The sequence below is a fragment of the Eumetopias jubatus genome, unplaced genomic scaffold (genome assembly GCF_037043125.1).
Source record: "Eumetopias jubatus isolate StellerSeaLion01/CBP00866 unplaced genomic scaffold, mEumJub1_p1.0 scaffold_4, whole genome shotgun sequence".
NCBI classification, from domain to species: Eukaryota; Metazoa; Chordata; class Mammalia; order Carnivora; family Otariidae; genus Eumetopias; species Eumetopias jubatus.
The window spans coordinates 156831316-156850746 of record NW_028274810.1 but is presented as its reverse complement, the minus strand read 5'-3'; the positions used below and the strand labels follow the sequence as shown (position 1 = coordinate 156850746).

At 36.3% G+C, this 19431-nt stretch overlaps 1 protein-coding gene across 3 annotated transcripts in view; it reads left to right on the top strand.

Annotated features, from left to right (window-relative positions):
• The first annotated feature begins 3299 nt into the window (after window positions 1–3299).
• The window catches only part of LRRCC1 (leucine rich repeat and coiled-coil centrosomal protein 1), a 41032-nt gene continuing 24900 nt past the window's right edge, over window positions 3300–19431 (top strand). For 2 of the 3 annotated variants that reach the window (XM_028111396.2, XM_028111401.1), the window contains exons 1-6: window positions 3300–3505; window positions 5829–6034; window positions 6315–6380; window positions 9779–9946; window positions 11913–12088; window positions 12181–12387. In XM_028111396.2, the coding sequence (XP_027967197.1) occupies window positions 3417–3505; window positions 5829–6034; window positions 6315–6380; window positions 9779–9946; window positions 11913–12088; window positions 12181–12387 (912 nt within the window). In that variant the 5' untranslated portion in view covers window positions 3300–3416. The remainder of the gene's footprint in view (window positions 3506–5828; window positions 6035–6314; window positions 6381–9778; window positions 9947–11912; window positions 12089–12180; window positions 12388–19431) is intronic. The other variant, XM_028111407.1, reaches the window with a different exon arrangement.

Below are 19431 nucleotides of genomic sequence, written 5' to 3'. Positions count from 1 at the left end.
TCTAATAGAAAAAAACAGATACAAATTACAGAATGTAGGGGTGCCTGGATGGTTCAGTCAGTTAAGCGTCCAACTCTCGGTTTCCGCTCAGGTTGTGATCTTGGGGTCATGAGATAGAGCCCCTTGTGGGGCTGAGTACAGAGTCACTTAGGATTCTCTCTCCCTCTTCCTCTGCCCCTCCCACCTGCTCTCTTGCTCTCTCTCTCTCTCTAAGTAAATAAAATAAGTCTTTAAAAAAAAAACAAATTACAGAATGTAATACCACCATTACATTCTGATCCTACAGGAATGCAGTAAAACACTAAAGGATATTCAAAAATCATCAAGATGAAGAAAAGGAAGGAGAAACAAATGTGGTTACCTTATACCCTACGTACGTCCAAATCAGTAAACAAAGCTCATAAAATCTAACTTATTAACTTCTCCTCAGGTATTCTCCTCTCATCATTTAGACCCCTAGGGACTTTGTCCAGTCCTCCATTTTCCTCACGTGGTTTAATGCAACAACCTCCTTAATTTATACAGTCACCTCTAATCTCCCTCCAATCCAGCCTCCACTGTCTCTAGAGATAATGTCATAAAACACAAATCTAATCCTGTCACTTCCCTGCTTAACTACTCTGTCTTGTGTTCTTGCATCCCCTCCCAAACTTACAACTGTTTGCAACCACCACACCATCACCCCATCACAACCCTCCTTCAACAAATACCAACTTCTATTTTTTTAATTTTATTTATTTATTTGACAGAGAGAGAGAGAATAAGCAGGGGGAGTGGCAGGCAGAGGGAGAGGGAGAAGCAGGCTCCCCATCCAGCAAGAAGCCCGATATGGGGCTTGACCCCAGGGTTCCAGGATCATGATCTGAGCTGAAGGCAGACACTTAACTGACTGAGCCACCCAGGCGCCCCAACAAATACCAACTTCTAAACTGGCCATTGCAGGTTCTCCAAGATCTGACTCAAGCCTAACTTTCTAGCCTCACCTCTTGCTTTCTCTTGTGCACACACACCCTCACCACACATCAGTCTATCTAAGCAACTTATCATTTCCAGAATAGATATTATTCTCTCTGCCTCCCCCACAATGCTATCTTGCTGCCCCTTCTGATGGCCTATCTCATCCCTGACCTCACACTAATAAGGCTGATTTCAAATATATTACCCATTTGGCACCCCACAAATATTTTATAGATAGCATGAAAAGCAAGTCCAAGACAAATTGAAGTCCTGTTTAAAAATATAAAACTACAGAGTATAGTAATTAAAAAGTGTTGTTTACATATTATTTAGAATATTAATGATAGGCTCTTTGAATTTGAGAACTGAAGTCTCCTATAGAAACTTATTTAACAAATTTTGTTTTGCAAATAAAGAATTTTGAAGCAAAACCACAGTTTCTAAGCATTTGCGTAAAAAAAAGGCAAATAGTAATATTAGTTTATCCAACTATCAGTTTAAAAGTCAATTCTTGGGGTGCCTGGGTGGTTCAGTTGGTTAAACATCTGCCTTCGGCTCAAGTCATGATCCCAGGGTCCTGGGATCAAGCCCCATATTGGGCTCCCTGCTCAGCAGGGAGTCTGCTTCTCCCTCTCCCACTCCCCCTGCTTGTGCTCACTCTCTCTCTCTCTCAAATAAAATCTTTAAAAATAAACAAAAAGTCAATTCTTAAGTGCTAAGGCAGTTTAGATACAATCTACAATTTTTGAACTCCACTAACAATAATCAGTATTTTAATTAATTAATTATATCGCCCATGACTTTGGAGGAAAGATCCAATGCATTTAATAACATTACAACATAATTTGTTTCTTATATCAGTTGTTTTAGGTAAGACTATAATACTTATCCCCATTGAAAATCTCTATTTTAATGGATATTCAGTCACAGATCAGTGACTATTATCAATCATCTTATCCTATATAACACATTTTCTCCAGAATTTACTGGCTTAACACAAAACACTTTATTTAGCTCACATTTCTGTTATTTTGCAGTTTGGGGGGGGTTCAGCTAAGCACTTCTGAGCTCGTGTATGTATCTGTGCTTCCTTTGCTAGAGTGACTTGTTTTTGCTCCATGTAGTAGCTCCTCCTCCAGTTGGCTAGTCTGGCCTTGTTTAAATGGCAGGTCAGCCAGTTTTCCAAGAGAGGGAGCAGAAGCATGCAAGGTGTCTTGAGGCCCAGCACTAGAATTAAATGAATTCTATTGGCAAAAAAAAAAAAAAAAAGGCACAAGCAAGCCCAGAATCAAGAAGCCACTGAGGAGATTCTACCTCCACTTCTTATTGGAAGGAGCTGCAGACATATGGCAAAGCACATGGTTACAGGAAACAGTGAATTGTGGCTACAAATTTTAGAATGTGAAAGGTATAGTTAAACAATAGGAGACTAATGACACTTAAAGTCCGGAAATATCTTCAATATTAGAGCAAAAAGTTAGGCCTTTATTTGACAGCTAACAGGGACCACCAAAGATTTTAGCTTAAGATAGTGACAGGTTCAAAGTTGACATACCTTTTTTTCCATTTTTAATTTTTTTAAAGGTAGGCTCCATGCCTAAGGTGGGGCTTGAATTCACAACCCTAAGATCAAGGGTCAGATGCTCTACCCACTGAGCCGGTCAGGTGCCCCTAAATATTCCCATGAGTTAGAAAGCAATCTAACCAGTTTTCTTCCACCTTCTGCCGGTATTGTTTTCCTGCCTGGAATGCCATTCACTCCCAGAATTCCCCTTGACCTAGCAAGGGTCTGCTCAGTCACCAATAACCTTTTAGAAAACTGTCCCACTACCCACATCACTATACAGTTGACTTAAATGCTCCTGTGCTATTTCTAGCACTCACCCTGTTGCACGGCAATTCTTTGTTTCCTCCACTTAACTGTGAATGCTTCCAGAGAACGAGAATTGGCTTCAATTTATTCCTCATGTCACAGAGAAGTGCTTGACATATGTAAGGCATCCCATAAATGTTTACTAAACCAACAGTAGGTGCAATGGCCGGTGGGGGAATAATTTACAGGTATGTATGACTATAGTTTTGTAAGACAAACTGCTGTTAAATCGCCTTCAGAAGTCAGTCGCCTACAACGCAAAAATCATACAGGAGAGGGTCACAGGAAAACCCATTCTTTACCCAACAACCACACACACGGGATGTTGTTTCCCTTTACGGCAAGTCCCAAGAATCGCGCCGTGGATACCGTAAAAGGGAGGGAAGCCCTTGGGGAAGAAAATCAGGCTTCCCGCTTTACGGCACTCGTCAAGGCGCGAAAGTGCCCGGCTGTCGGTTGGAGCGGGGCGGGGGGCCTTTCCCCCCGCCCCCTCGGACTGGACTTCCGCTCACCCAGAAGGCGTGTTCCGGGCTCTCCCACCCAGCTCTGGGCGCCGGTTAAGACCACGGTCCGCGTCGCCAGTACTATGGAGGCGTCGGTGGAGGCGGAAGTCGAAAATGAAGACGGCGACAGCATCTGCGGGGATTTGTGCTTCATGGACAAAGGCCTGCGGAGGTAAAGGGTGCTCCGCAGCCAGGAGCGGCCTGGGCATCCCCTGGCGTGAGCCGTGAATAACAAGCTGCCTCGGAGCGGAGGCGGGCCCAGCCTTAGCCAGACCGCGCACAAACGCTGTCTGGCTTCCCCCCGCCTTACCGCGCCAGAACTGCTCTGCTGAAGTGCCAGGTCCAGCGAGTCCTCATTCCTTTCCTCCTTGGACTCCTGAGTAGCCTGGAAACTGCCCTATGATCTCATTCTCTACCAGTCTTTGGCCATCCTCCCTCTTTACTGATTCTTCTTTCTTTACTGATTATTCTTCCTTTGCTTGCTCTGTAATTGTTGGTCTTCTCGGGTTCTATCTTGTCTATTCTGCTCTTTCTGTTACCTTGACAAAAAGTGGCGCTGTGGTGTGTCCGGCAACCGTGGAGCGAAGGTTTACTGCTCTTCATTAGGTTTTCCTCAATTCTCTTTGACTCCCTTCTAATTTCTCCTTTGCAGAGCACTATGATACATATATCCGTAAACTTCTTGCGACTACTAAACATCATATTTAGCTAACCATTTCCCTCTTTCATGCAGCCCAAATTTATGCATGACGTACTAGGTTTTTCATCCCGCTTTACTGACTGGTCCCTGCCTACCTTTTCGGAATTAACCTCTTACCATTTCTCCATTTACCCTCTGTGATTAGCCATACTGACCTACAGGCAGTTCCATAGTGGGCTTCTCTCTGTTCCTTTGTGGCATGCCCTGCTCTATGGGGAACCTTGCTGCTGATAATTAAACCATCTTGTTCTGGATCATGATCTCAAATTTGCCCAAAGACCCCAGGGAGATGGTTTTTAAAGGAATATTTACATTTATATTTAATAATAGATGCCATTTACTGAATGCCATCTATGTGTAAATATTACATATGTTATCACTACCCCTCACAATAATTCTGCAAGGTAGTAATTTTACAAGTGACAGATCTGAGACCCAGAGGATCTAAATAGTGTTCCCAAATTCTCCCAGCTGGTGAGCAGTTAAGTTCAAATTCAAACCTATTTCTGTCTGATTTCACTTTCTCCTTTTTCTACTGTACCACATTATCTGCACAGTACTAATTTCCAGAAACTGAAATGTGTCAGAAAATAAATGACTGTCATTAAGAGCATGTGTTAACAGCACAAGGATAGCTCAGTAAATGACAGCAAGGTAATTGGAAAACATTTCAACAGTCACATTTAGAAATTGGTAGTTTCAAATTTACAAATGCTTTATCTTTTTCTGCCACATGTTATTACGTGCTTCATTCTGAAATTTAAGGGAGGAGCTGAATGACTTTATGGCATATTTAAAGTGTTTTTGATTTTTAATTTTGAATTTTAGATTCTTGATGCTGATTTGAAAGAACCAGAATTCTTTATTTTCTTTTTACTCCCTGACTACTAAACTTCTCACTTCTCTGCTGCCAGAGTTAAGTTTCCTCTGCGGTAGCTGCTACAGAACATTGAACAGATGCTCATGACATTGTGTGTCCCTATTCCCGATTTTCCCTCCTTCCAGCACTTCTGAACTTTGTGCACTGTAGTTTTTATTCCTGGAACGACCATCTTTAGGAGAGGTTCTGGTTATAAATGGCTGTACTTGAGAGAATGAGGAGATGAGTTCTATTTAGGGGAGGTGCATTCCAGATGTATATAAGGGAGGATAGATTTTTTCACTAGAAATAGTAATAACTGGTTGTTTCTTTGAAATCAGCTACATTCTGGGTTAAATAGCTGTTGCAGACAGTAAAGAAAGATTACAAGCTACAGTGCCAGATCTGGATTTATACTGCCTCAGGTAATAACTGCAAGAACTTGGACAAGTTAATTTCTGCAAACTTCAGTATCCTTATGATACCTATTGCTTAGAATTGTTGTTAGATAAATGAAATGAGAAAATAGGGGCTTAGAGAGGTTAACTCATTTATTCAAGTAATTTAGCAAAAAAAAAAAATACTAGAATGCAGATTTGAACTGGGATATTATGATTTCAGGGCCTTTACAATTACAGCTTTCATTATACGCTGATGACTTGGTTGCTTATAGAAGGTAGAAATGCCCAGGGTCACTTCCCTCTCTTGAGTGGGTTTCCTGTTTATCTGTATGGTCCAAAATACCAATTAGTGGTAAGGAGCACTGTCCCTTATGAGATGTTAAAAGACTACCACAGGTAGGAAGGATTTCGTTATAGAATGAGTAGAGCACATACTTTTCATCTACATGCTGTTTGGTTGATTTTAATTATATTTGGTCATAATTTTTAAATCTGTTTCTTACTTGCTTTTGATAATATATATTTTCTCTTGTAGCATATCAGAGTTATCTTTAGATTCATCCCTTCATGCCATCAATCTTCATTGCAATAACATCTCAAAAATTGAAGCCATTGATCATGTTTGGAATTTACAACACTTAGATCTGTCATCTAATCAAATAAATCGAATTGAAGGGCTAAACACACTGACAAAACTATGTACTTTAAATTTGTCCTGCAATTTGATCACAAGAATAGAAGGTTTGTAAGTGATTTTCATGTGATACTTTGCATAAGGAAGATTATTTAAGTCCACTTTTCTTCCCAAAAGAATGGAATAAATATTATCATATACTTCTGAAAACTGACCTTAAAATTTACTACATAAAAGTTTTCTTCTAGAAAAGTTAACAATTTTTAGGTATTTTGCAAAATACCTATAAAATTGATTTCCCTATTATTGGACTATAGATTTGCTTCAAAACTGTCTGAAATAGTATTGTAATACTATATAGCTTTATTTTATCTTATTTTATTTTAGGACTTGAAGCACTAACTAATCTGACTAGACTGAATTTATCTTATAACCACATAAATGATCTTAGTGGTAAGTAGATAATCTTATGTTTTCTATAATGCTGAATGTTTGCCACATATGATGAGTTAGGCTAAGCTCAGCATGCTGAAAACTGAATAATCCTGTTTTTGACCAAAAATACCATCTAGAGAGTCTGCTTCAGACATAATTCTTTTTTTGTTGGTGCCAAAGCAAATAAATAAATAAAAAAATAGGAATACAAATAGGTGATCAGTAACCGAAAAAACTTGGATAGGAGGGTCTTACTTCAGGAGAATAATGTTTTAATCTTAAATAATTGATCGATATGCTATTATATAAAGAATAGTTCCAATAGAACTTTTTTTACAGTGATGAAAATATTAAATATCTATGCTGTCTGACATGGCAACGAATAGCCAGATGTGTCTTTTGAGCACTTGAAATGTGGCTTGTGCAGTGAGGAACTGAATTTGTAATTTAATTTTAGCTTAAATTTACAAAGCCACAGGTGATTAGTTCTACAATATTGGATCATATAGCATATTGGACCATACTGCATTCCAAAGGCTATATTGTAAATTGAAGATCAAATAATTTTCTTTTCTTTTTGACTCTTAGCAGGTCTAAGAAGGTTAAACATTTCTACCTATTTTTAATTGATTAAAGTGATACACTGATAAAATGAACAAAGTTTCATGATTCTTAGAATTATCTCTTAGAACTGGCAGAATTCTTCTAATTATCATCATAATCCTGTCAATTTTTGAAAATCTTATTCATGTGTTTATATTTCTCCCATACTAGAAAAATACTACCTATACCAGGTATTTCATATACAAAAAATTAAAGCAATCTACTCCCTACTGTAAGCTGGAATAGCAAGAATATTTTAATTTTTTAAAACTTTCTCCCCCAAAGTTGTGAAAGTATTGGAATTGAGTATTAACCCTAGTTCTGTCACTGCTGTGTGATGTTGAGCAAAGAATATTATTGTTTGGATGCAGTTGCCTTATCTGAAAAATGTGAATCTTGGATAAGATTGCTCATTCATTTACTCAACAAATATTTATTGAAGATTACTGTATCAAATACTATTCTGTAGTGATAAAAAAAACAACAAGTAGATAAGGTTCTTATCATAGGGCTTACATTGTAGTGGGGAAGAAAAGCAAAAAATAAGATCATGTCAACCCCTCAAAAATAAACAAAGATTTGAGCAGACCCCTTCCCAGGAGGAAATCTAAGTGGCAGATTAGTACATGAAAAAAAAATGTTTAGCATCTTTAGTGATTCAGGAAATACAAATTAAAACTGTAATGAGATCTACTTCATACCTACTAGAATAGATAGTTTTAAAACTTACAATACTGGTGAGATTATGGAGCAGCTAGAACTAGCACACATTGTGAGGAGAATTGAAAATGGAACAACTACTTTGGAAAACAGTTTGAAAGTTTCTAAAATGTTAAACATACATTTACCATATAATTATGCAGTCCCTCTCCTAGGTATTTACCTAAGAGAAATGAAACCATGTCTGTTCAAAAACCTGTATATGAAAGTTTATATGATTATATAGCTTTTTATATAATCATGTTTATATGATTCTTTATAATCTTCCAAAACTGGAAGCCATCCATATGTCTATCACCTAGTAAACAAATAAATTGTGATTCATCCACATGGTGGAATATTGCTTGGCAATAAAAAGGAATGAACAATTGATATATGCAGCAACGTGGACAGCTCTAAAAAGAATTAGGCTAAGTGCAGGAAGTGAGACACAGAAAGATGCACTATATGATTTCATTTATATGACATTCTGACCAAGGCAAGTTATAGTGGCAGAAATTAGATCATTAGTTGCCAAGGGTTGAAGATGGGACCCATTGATCGGAGTGATGGAATGTTCTGTATCACAGTTATAGTAGTGGTTACACAACTGTATATGCTTGTTTACATACGTTGAACTGTACACCTAAAAGGGTGCATTTTAGTGACTTCGTATCAGATTATAATAAATATGAAGAAAATATAATAGGCAGCCCTGTAAGTTTTAATAGATAATTATGAGTTCAATAAATAAAAGCAGTATATATGATAAGTACATGCAAAGACACTAAGGCACCTTCAACCTTGTCATAATAAAGGAACAGAAAGAAGGGTAATATGGCTAGAGCATAGCAAATGAGGGGTTGGTGTGCTAAGAAAAGAGATGAGAAGGTAGGCAAAGGCCAGATCACAGCTTCATACTCAGGGTAAAAAAAGTTTGCATATTATTCTAGGTGCAATAGGAAGCCGTAGGAGGGCTTTAAACAAGTGATGTATGTGTTTTTCAAGGATCACTTTGGTTGCTGAGTGAGTGAAGAATGGATTTTAGGAGGATAGGAGTGGAAGTCAGGTGACCAGATAGGAAGCTATTTCAGTGGTCTAGGTGAGAGATGATGGAGACTTGGACTAGGGTAGAAATAGTGTAGAGGAGCAAATGGATGTATTTTGCAGGTAAAGTTCATAGGACATGCTGATGGATTGAGATAAGGAAGAAAAAAGGAATCAAAGATAAATTAACTGTGAGTTTTTCTGTAAAAACAGGTGGATGATGGGACTGGTTCCTGATGTGGGAAAGATGGGAAGAAACAGGTTTAGAGATGAGGGGATGAGAAGTAAGGATTCTCTTAAATTTGAGAACCCTGTTAGACATGTGTGTATGTATATGTGTAAGTCTCAGTTCGGGGGTGGATTTCATGGTTGGAATTGTAGATTCGGCACATCAAAGGCCATTTCCAGGCTGTACCTTTGCTCAGAAGCTCCATTTTAAAGAGAGTTCTGAGGGAAGAAAAGAGAAGCATGAAGTGCTCCAGTGGGGCAAACTCTCAGCATGCATGGCCCCATCCACCACAGCTGCAGCTGAAGTCAGAGGCTGGTCAAGGAGACGTGGTACCAGGCATCAGTAACCTCTGCTGCAAATCTAGTTGTTAGCATTACCATGCTCTAGATAAACTCGTGTAAGAATTATTACCAGGGAACTAAATCAAATGGGTGCTATTTGTATTTTATGCTCAAACCAATAAAATTGAAGGGTACTACAGGGTTTGCTTATGTCTGCTAATCAGAAATAATGTGTTGATTGAGAGCCTGAAGCCATTGCTTTATGATTCTCCTAGAAGTACATGCATTGACCTGGGGAGGCCCATATGTTCTGTTTGAAGAGAACCAGACCAGGAACCTCTGGGCTAGGGCCTCAAAAGGGATGCTAACCCTGTGTTTCTTCAAAACAACAAATGTCTTTACGCATACTGTTTATTAGATGTAGCTGTTTGTGGAGACTTCTTATTAATGCTGCTTCTTTGCCTCAAAATCTAATCTATATAAAAATTAATTTTAATTAGCTGTTGGAAAAATGACTTCAGTGGCATCAAGAGAGTTTTTTTTTTTCCTTATTGCAGGTTTGATTCCCCTTCATGGAATTAAACATAAACTTAGATATATTGACCTACATAGTAATTGTATAGATAGTATTCATCACTTACTTCAGTGTGTGGTAGGATTGAACTTCTTGACTAATCTTATTTTGGAAAAAAATGGAGAAGATAACCCTGTCTGTCGTGTACCAGGTATGAGCAATTAATACTTTTTGCAACAGTTAATATTCAGAGCTCCTTTGTTTTCTGTAACTGGTGTTTATGACCCTTTTATTTGTCTTAAGCTTTGCAACTTTTTATTATATATTTGAAAAAACATAATTGCAAATAAGGAATTTTATTAAGACAAATTGCGGTTAAGAGAGCACAGGATGAACAGATAAATAATTCTATTTAGACAGTTTTATATTTGATAAGTGAATGCCTCAAAATTATGTTATGATCTATTCTTAAACAGTATAATAATATTCAGCCATAAAAAAAGAATATAGAGTCTTTAGCTACTGATACATAATTATCTCCAAGATACACTGTTAATAGAAAAAAAGCAAGCAAGTTTGAAAACATTGCATATAATAGGTTACCATTTGTGTGCAAAGGGTAAAATATGTGTGTGTATTTGCTGATTATATATATAAAATATCCAGAAGGCTGTACCAAAAACTGATAACAATGGCTAACTCCAGTATTAAGTAGGTAAGGGTCAGGAAATGGCAGAAAGGGTGGAAAAAGTAGCTGGGAATCAGGAAATATTAGGAAAATTTTTTCCTGTGTATGTTTTTAATTTTGTTTGTGAATGTGTTAATAAATAAATCATTTTTGTAAGGAAGAAAACAATATGATATATTGAAGATGCTGCTGAAATGCCATTTCATCTAATTCAGAATCACTGAAGTTGGTAAATACAAAGCAGACCAGACTACTATTTCTTATTATTATCACTTATTTCAAATGGCTTAACCAAGCAATAAGATACAAATGTAAAATATGAATATATATTCAAAAGATCAGCTTGGGTAGAAGGTGGCTACAGAGTTGGCTCCATTCTGTCATTAATACACAACTGTATGAAGGCTTTTCCCAGAATGGAAACCTGTTGTGATAATTTTATTTCACAGAAGAATATAATAGATGTGAGATGAACTATTTTCCTAATGCCATATAATATAGAGTCTACCTGTATTAGACTGTCCTTAGAATCAGGACAGACTTCAGTTTTCTGGGGAAACCCTGTTTTGGGGGGAAATAGCCTTATTTCTAAAACAACTTTTTTCTTCTTTTCCTTACTCACCCAAGTTGGATTTTTTCCCTGACAATTTGCCCTAAGAATCTCTGGTTCCTAGTTTGAACCTTTGTTTTTCACTTTGATTAGGTATTTCAACACAGTTGCCCCCCCCCCCAGAATTGAAGGGATACTTACTACTAAAGTAACCTTTCTCCTCTCAAAATTTCATATATTGATTTGCCAGATTTCTTTCTTTTGGAGTTCTTCCAACCACTTCATTGGCCTTTGTTAGAAATACTTGGTCTTAACATTATAGTTAAGCAAAGTTAAACTGTTTCTTTTAGCCTAAACACCAAATTAATGTTAACTTGTCAGATTTCTCATATTTAATTGTACTTAGGGAAAATAAACATATTCTTGAATAGTTGATAGATTGCCTATCTTAATCTTAGTTATATCTAATTTAAGGGAGAAAGATGGGGAAGTTTAATATACTAATACTTAAGGCCTCGTTAGTAAAATTCTGAATTTCTGGTGGTTACCCACATTATCCTGATTTATATTTATACTAATTATATTACAAATAAAAGACACGTTTGGCTTTCTGTTCAGAATAAGCTTACTGGTATCATGCATTTATAACTTTAAAGCAGTTTTACAAAAGCGAAATCCAGCAATAATGATTTTTAACTTTCTGATCTTCACCAGGAGGATTATGTGGGAGGGGTGGCGGGGAGTATTTTGTTTGTTTTATACTTAATGATTACATACTAGAGAAGGACTAAGTAGCTTTTATTACAAGTTTATTAGTTGCATTCCAATACTAATTTTATCATTCAGGTGATATATCTGGTAGGTGATAAATTTAGTGTATTTGAGAAATAATTAACTTTTTAATGCCTGACTTTTTATTTTGAATGATTTGTTTCCAAGGGTACAGAGCAGTTATGCTCCAGACATTGCCACAGCTTAGAATCCTGGACTGCAAGAACATATTTGGTGAGCCAGTAAATTTGTCAGAAATAAATTCATCACGCCTACAGTGCATAGAAGGTCTTTTGGATCACTTAGTTTCTTCAGATTCTCCCCTAAATATAAGTGAAGATGAGGTATGGTATTGTTTTTTTCTAATATAAAAAATACCTTCAAATTTTAATTAATGTAAATTTAAAAGATCTTGGTTTGTTTCTCTGTATCACAGATAATTGATAGTATGCCAGTCGTAACACCACCCATCGATGAGATAGCCCCCTTGGATCAGTTTGCATCACCAACAGATACTGGTTTGACATCATTTATATCTATATGTCCATCTTCTGAGCCGGAGAAAGTTAATCATGAAAACAATTTTCATAATGACGTGAAACTTCAGAAATTAGATGATCAAATTTTACAGCTTCTCACTGAAGTAACTATTTTTCCTATATTTCTAAGAAGTGTTTGTTGAAAAAAAAAAGTTGAGGAAATGTAAAATAAAAATAGCATATTAGCTAACCAACCCGAGACAATTTATAGTTAACATTCTGTTGTGTATGTATATTTTTTTCCTTTAACAGAAATAGGATTCTGTTTTATAATAGTAGTAGTAGAAAAAGATAACATACTTTTTTCACTCATTTTCATTATTGTCCTTCAAATATTTATTATATAATTCCTTTATTTTGCTGTACGTCACATTATTTCCACCCATCTACCTTTTGGCCTTGAGTAAACTCAGAACTCTTCTGACTCAGCGTTTATAAATATAGAGGATACGTGAGTTACTTTGGGCCTCTACTATCTTCAGTTGTTTAATGATCAAAACCACTTCTAGAACTTAAAGCTGAATGACAGGTTAACTTACATAGTTCCTGCTTTAATTTCTGTTTATAGCAGACCCTCACCAGATTAATCTCTGCTTTCCTGAGATACTCTTTTTTTTACCCCTGCTACTGGTACACTGGCTTTTAGAATCTTTGAATTATGTGGATGGACTACAATGCCTAGATTTTATTGCTATTTGGGTCTCCAAACTTTGCTGTAGCATTCTTGACTGTGATCTACAATAACAGTTGTTTTCTTCAGCACCACATTTCTGAGAATGCAGTGGATTATTATTTAGCCCCTACTTGGATATAGGGTAGAGATACTGTGGTACAGGCCAAAGAAGCTATTAGTCAAATGTGAGTTTGACCTAGATATTTGTAATTAAATTTTAATATTCAAAATTTTTTTCTCCAAATGAGGTGGGGGTGTGGAGTAGAAAATGCTAATGGTAGAATTATAGTTCAGAGGGTTTTTAATAATTCTGAACTATTATCATAGTTACAACACTAACAACAATGCTAGATAAACAAAAAGTTTATCTTAGGGCAGTAAATGAGTTAAGGCTGTAAGGATTTTGTGTGCCAGAAAACCCTAGACACTTCACTTGGGCCACAGAAGTGGGTAGGAATAGAACTGGGATAAGAATGCTGGCCTGTACATTCTTTAACATCATTGATAATGTGTCACTGAGCTCTTCAGCTTCTCCGTTTCCTCAGATTGATTTCATCGTTCGTCTTTTCTAAAAGCTGACTCTTCTGCCAATATCAGACCTTAGATTTAATTTTGGTAACCTGTATTTGAAGTGAACTTTTACAGCTTCTTTTATGCCATCCTCATTTCATTCTCACAACACCCCAGTCAAGTAGCTAGGGATCAATATATCATTCTTATTTTATAGGAAAGAAAGGAGTTCATCTAAGCGTCCTTTAATAGTAGAAGTTGAGGTTCAGACCCAAATCTCTGATAGCCAGTCTGGTATTCTTTCCACCAGCATGCTTCTTACTCAGTTATGATGATAATTCTTCCTACTTTGTAACCAAAAATAGGAGTCTAGCTGTCTGGGGGAAAAAACATGATTCTTTGCTCTGCATAATAAAAAAATTCGGTGAATGCTAACGTGTGAAGGGTAAACATGCAGTTTTAATTTCAGTTGATGTATATACTCAATGTTATTTCAAAAGTAGTAATTTATAAGTGAGGTCATAAAATTACTGAAAATGTACTATACTACAATGATATTTTTCTTAACCATGGAACTTATAATTATTTCACTGATCTTGAGAGTTCTCTGTGAAGACTTTTGTCTTTTAGTTTTTCCCTACCATTTTATTATGAAATTTTCAAACTTAGAGCAAATTTGAAAGAAATTCTTAGTGAATACCAGTATACCCACCAACTAGATTCCACTGTCAACATTTTACTTTGCTTATTTCTTCATGTATCTATCCATTTATTCATTTATCAAACTATCTTATGACACATTTCAAATTAAATTACATGCATTGGTATATTTCCCTCAAAATACTTAAGCATGTATATCAGTAACTATAGAGTTCAGTATTTTTTTAGCCATCTCTTTTGATGTAAAATACAGATACGTGTTTTCCATGAATTGACAATACATATACCTGTTACCCAACTTTTATGAAGATAAACATAACCATCATCAACATTACCCTTTCCCTGTCAGTCTTCTCCCCCAAGGCAATCACTTTCCTCCCTTTTTCACCATAGATTATTGAATGCTTCTTCCAGAACCTAATATAATATAATATAATATAGTATAATATAATATAATATTGCAGTTGTACAAATATACACTTTTGTGTAAGTCCTCTTTCACTTAGTATAACTTTGAAATCATTCCATGTTTTATATCTATTCTTTAGATCTTTTTCATCACTCTCAGAAGTAGTTTTAGTATACAAGTTTTGCATATTTTTTATTAAATTTATTCCTAAGTATTTTGTTTTATAACATTGTAAATTGAACAGTTTTTGTGGCTCCATGTTCCATGATTGCTGCTTGTTTGTGAAATACCATTTATTTTTATATATATATAGCTTGGATCCTGTGATTTTGCTAAATTTACTTAATAGTTCTAGTAGTTTTGTATTTTCCTGGTAATTTTCTACATAAACAGTCATATGGAGACAGTTTTCCTTCTCTGACCTTTATGCTGGTCCTTTTTGCTTTGTTGCAATAGCTAGGATTTGCAGTACAGTACTGAAGATAAATGGTGAGAGTGGGCACTTTTGTCTTATTCCTGATCCTTGGAGAGCCTTCTGTATTTCACAATTGAGTATGATGTGAGTCTTATGTTTTTCATAGATGTCCTTTATCAAGTTAAGGAGTTTACTTCTGTTCCCAGTTGGCTGAGTTTTCTGATGTTGTTGAATTTTTTTTGTTAAATGCTTTTTCTGCATCTATTGAGATGATCATATGTTATTTTTTACTCACATAATAGTATGAATTACATTGATTCGTTTCCAAATGTTAAACAAACATTGCATATTGGGGGTAAACCTCATTTAATCATGATAAATTATCATATATTCTTGGATTTAGTTTGCTAGTATTTTATAAGTTTTTATGATTTGCTCATGAGGGAGATTTGTTTTTACTTTTATAGTAGCATCTTTGGTTTTGATATTAAGTTAATGTTGCATACCCTAAATGAGTTGAAAACTGCCCTCTCCTCTATTTTCTAAAAAATTATTGTAAGATTGGAATTATTCTTTCTTAAATGTTTGATAAAGTTCACCAGTAAAATTATCTGGCCCTGGAAGTTTTGTGATAATGAATTCACTCTCTTTAATAATTATAAGGCAACTCATTTTCTATCTCATTGTGTGTTGCTTTATATAAGTTGTGTTTTATAATTTGTCCATTTCATCGAATTTGTTAACATAAAATTGTTACTAATATTCTCTTACTGTCTTTTTAACATCTGTAGGATCTGTAATGATAGCCTTTCCTTTATTACTGATAATGATGATTTGTGTCCCCTCTCTCTCTGTTTTATTTTATATATATATATATATATATATATATTTTTTCTTTTGTCTTGGTCAGTTTGGCCAAGGGTGGGGTACCTCGGTGGCTCAGTTGGTTAAGCGTCTACCTTTGGCTTCAGGTCATGATCCCAGGGTCCTGGGATCTCCCTCTGCCCTTCCGCCTTCCTGCTTGTCCTTCCTTGCTCTCTCTCTCTCCCTCGTGCTCTCTCTCTCAAATATATAAAATTTTTTAAAAAAATTTAGTCAAGGGTTTTGTTTCTATTTACAAAGATGAATTTGTTAATTTTATCTGCTCTCTGTTTTCTGTATTACAGATTTCTACATTTTTATTATTTCTTCTACTTTGAATTTACCCTTTATTTTTTAGCTTCTTAATGTAAGTGCTTAGATTATTGAGTTTAGATCTGTCTTCTAATTTAAATTAATTAACCATCTAAAGCAGTAAATATTTTTAAGCACTGCTTTAACTACAGTTCACAAATTTTATACATTTGTTTTCATCATTATTTACCTAGAAATATTTTCTAATTTCTCTTGTGATTTCTTCCTTCATCCAAGGATTATTTAGAACCATCTCATTTAATTTTCAAGTGTTTTGGTTTCTAGATATGTTCTGTTAGTAACTTCTAATTTACTTTCATTTTGTCAGAGAACATTCTAGATAATTTTAGTCTTTTTAAATTTACTGGGACTTACTGTATAGCCCAGTATGTGGTCTTTCTTCGTGAATGTTCTTTGTGCCCTTGGACAGAATGTTTATTGTACACTTGTTAAGTCAGGATGGCTGATAGCATTTTCAGATGACTCATGTCATTACTGATTTTTTTATCTAGTTCTATCAGGTGCTAATACTGATTTTTTAAAAATTTACTTGTCTGATTCTATCGCTTTATGAAAAATCTTAAAATCTCCATCTAAGAGTGTGGATTGGTTTGTTTCTCCCTTTAATTCTCTTAACATTTGCTTATTATATTTTGAAGCTCTGTTATTAAGCACATACATGTTTACAGCTGTTCTGTCTTCCTAATGAAGTGTTCCTCTTTGTCTTTGGGAGTATTCTTTGTCTTGAAGCCTGTTTTATCTGATATTAATATAACCATTTCAGCCTTCTTACGCTTATAATTTATATATAAATCTTTTTCCATCAATCAGGGTTTTTTTTTAAAAAAGAACAGCTTTATTGAGCTATAATTCACTTACCATACAATTCAATGGTTTGTACCCATTAGCAGTCACTACCATTTTCCTCCAGCCCTAGGCAGCCACTAGTGGATTTTTTTTTATTTTTTTATTGTTATGTTAATCACCATATATTACATCATTAGTTTTTGATGTAGTGTTCCATGATTCATTGTTTGTTCATAACACCCAGTGCTCCATGCAGAATGTACCCTCTTTAATACCCATCACCAGGCTAACCCATCCCCCTACCCTCCTCCCCTCTAGAACCCTCAGTTTGTTTTTCAGAGTCCATCATCTCTCATGGTTCGTCTCCCCCTCTGACTTACTCCCCTTCATTCTTCTTCTCCTGTTATCTTCTTCTTTTTCTTTTTTTTTAAAATATGTTGCGTTATTTGTTTCAGAAGTACAGATCTGTGATTCAACAGTCTTGGACAATTCACAGCACTCACCGTAGCACATACCCTCCCCAATGTCTATCACCCAGCCACCCCATCCCTCCCACCCCCAACCACTCCAGTAACACTCAGTTTGTTTCCTGAGATTAAGAATTCCTCATATCAGTGAGGTCATATGATACATGTCTTTCTCTGATTGACTTATTTCACTAAGCATAAGACCCTCCAGTTCCAGCCACATTGTTGCAAATGGCAAGATCTCATTCCTTTTGATGGCTGCATAATATTCTATTGTGTATATATACCACCTCTTCTTTATCCATTCATCTGTCGATGGACATCTTGGCTCTTTCCACAGTTTAGCTATTGTGGACGTTGCTGCTATAAACATTGGGGTGCACATACCCCTTCGGGTCCCTACATTTGTATCTTTGTGGTAAATACCCAGTAGTGCAGTTGCTGGATCGAATGGTAGCTCTAATTTCAACTGTTTGAGGAACCTCCATACTGTTTTCCAGAGTGGTTGCACCAGCTTGTATTCCCACCAACAGTGTAGGAGGGTTCCCCTTTCTCCACATCCCCGCCAACATCTGTCGTTCCCTGACTTGTTAATTTTAGCCATTCTGACAGGTGTGAGGTGGTATCTCATTGAGGTTTTGATTTGGATTTCCCTGATGCCGAGCGATGTTGAGCACTTTTTCATGTGCCTGTTGGCCATTTGGATGTCTTCTTTGGAAAAATGTCTGTTCATGTCTTCTGCCCATTTCTTGATTGGATTATTTGTTCTTTGGGTGTTGAGTTTGATAAGTTCTTTATAGATTTTGGATACTAGCACTTTATCTGATCTGTCATTTGCAAATATTTTCTCCCATTCTGTCGGTTGTCTTTTGGTTTTGTGGACTGTTTCTTTTGCTGTGCAAAAGCTTTTTATCTTGATGAAATCCCAATAGTTCATGTTTGCCCTGGCTTTCCTTGCCTTTGGCGATGTTTCTAGGAAGAAGTTGCTGCGGCTGAGGTCGAAGAGGTTGCTACCTGTGTTCTCCTTTAGGATTTTGATGGACTCCTGTCTCATGTTAGGTCTTTCAACCATTTGGAGTCTATTTTTGTGTGTGGTATAAGGAAATGGTCCAGTTTCATTCTTCTGCATGTGGCTGTCCAATTTTCCCAACACCATTTGTTGAAGAGACTGTCTTTTTTCCATTGGACATTCTTTCCTGCTTTGTCAAAGGTAAGTTGACCATAGAGTTGAGGGTCCATTTCTGGGCTCTCAATTCTGTTCCATTGATCTGTGTGTCTGTTTTTGTGCCAGTACCATACTGTCTTGATGATGACAGCTTTGTAATAGAGCTGGAAGTCCGGAATTGTGATGCCTCCAGCTTTGCTTTTCTTTTTCAAGATTCCTCTGGCTATTCTGGGTCTCTTCTGGTTCCATACAAATTTTAGGATTATTTGTTCCATTTCTTTGAAAAAAGTGGATGGTATTTTGATGGGGATTGCATTGAATGTGTAGATTGCTCTAGGTAGCATTGACATCTTCACAATGTTGGTTCTCCCAATCCATGAGCATGGAACGTTTTTCCATTTCTTTGTGTCTTCTTCAATTTCTTTCATGAGTATTTTATAGTTTTCTGAGTATAGATCCTTTGCCTCTTTGGTTAAATTTATTCCTAGGTATCTTAATGGTTTGGGGCTCAATTGTAAATGGGATCGACTCCTTGATTTGTCTCTCTTCTGTCTTGTTGGTGTATAGGAATGCCACTGATTTCTGTGCATTGATTTTATATCCTGCTACTTGACTGAATTCCTGTATGAGTTCTAGCAGTTTTGGGGTGGAGTCTTTTGGGTTTTCCACATACAGTATCATATCATCTGCAAAGAGTGAGAGTTTGACTTCCTCTTTGCCGATTTGGATGCCTTTGATTTCTTTTTGTTGTCTGATTGCTGTGGCTAGGACTTCTAATACTATGTTGAATAGCAGTGGTGAGATTGGACATCCCTGCTGCGTTCCTGACCTTAGGGGAAAAGCTCTCAGCTTTTCCCCATTGAGAATGA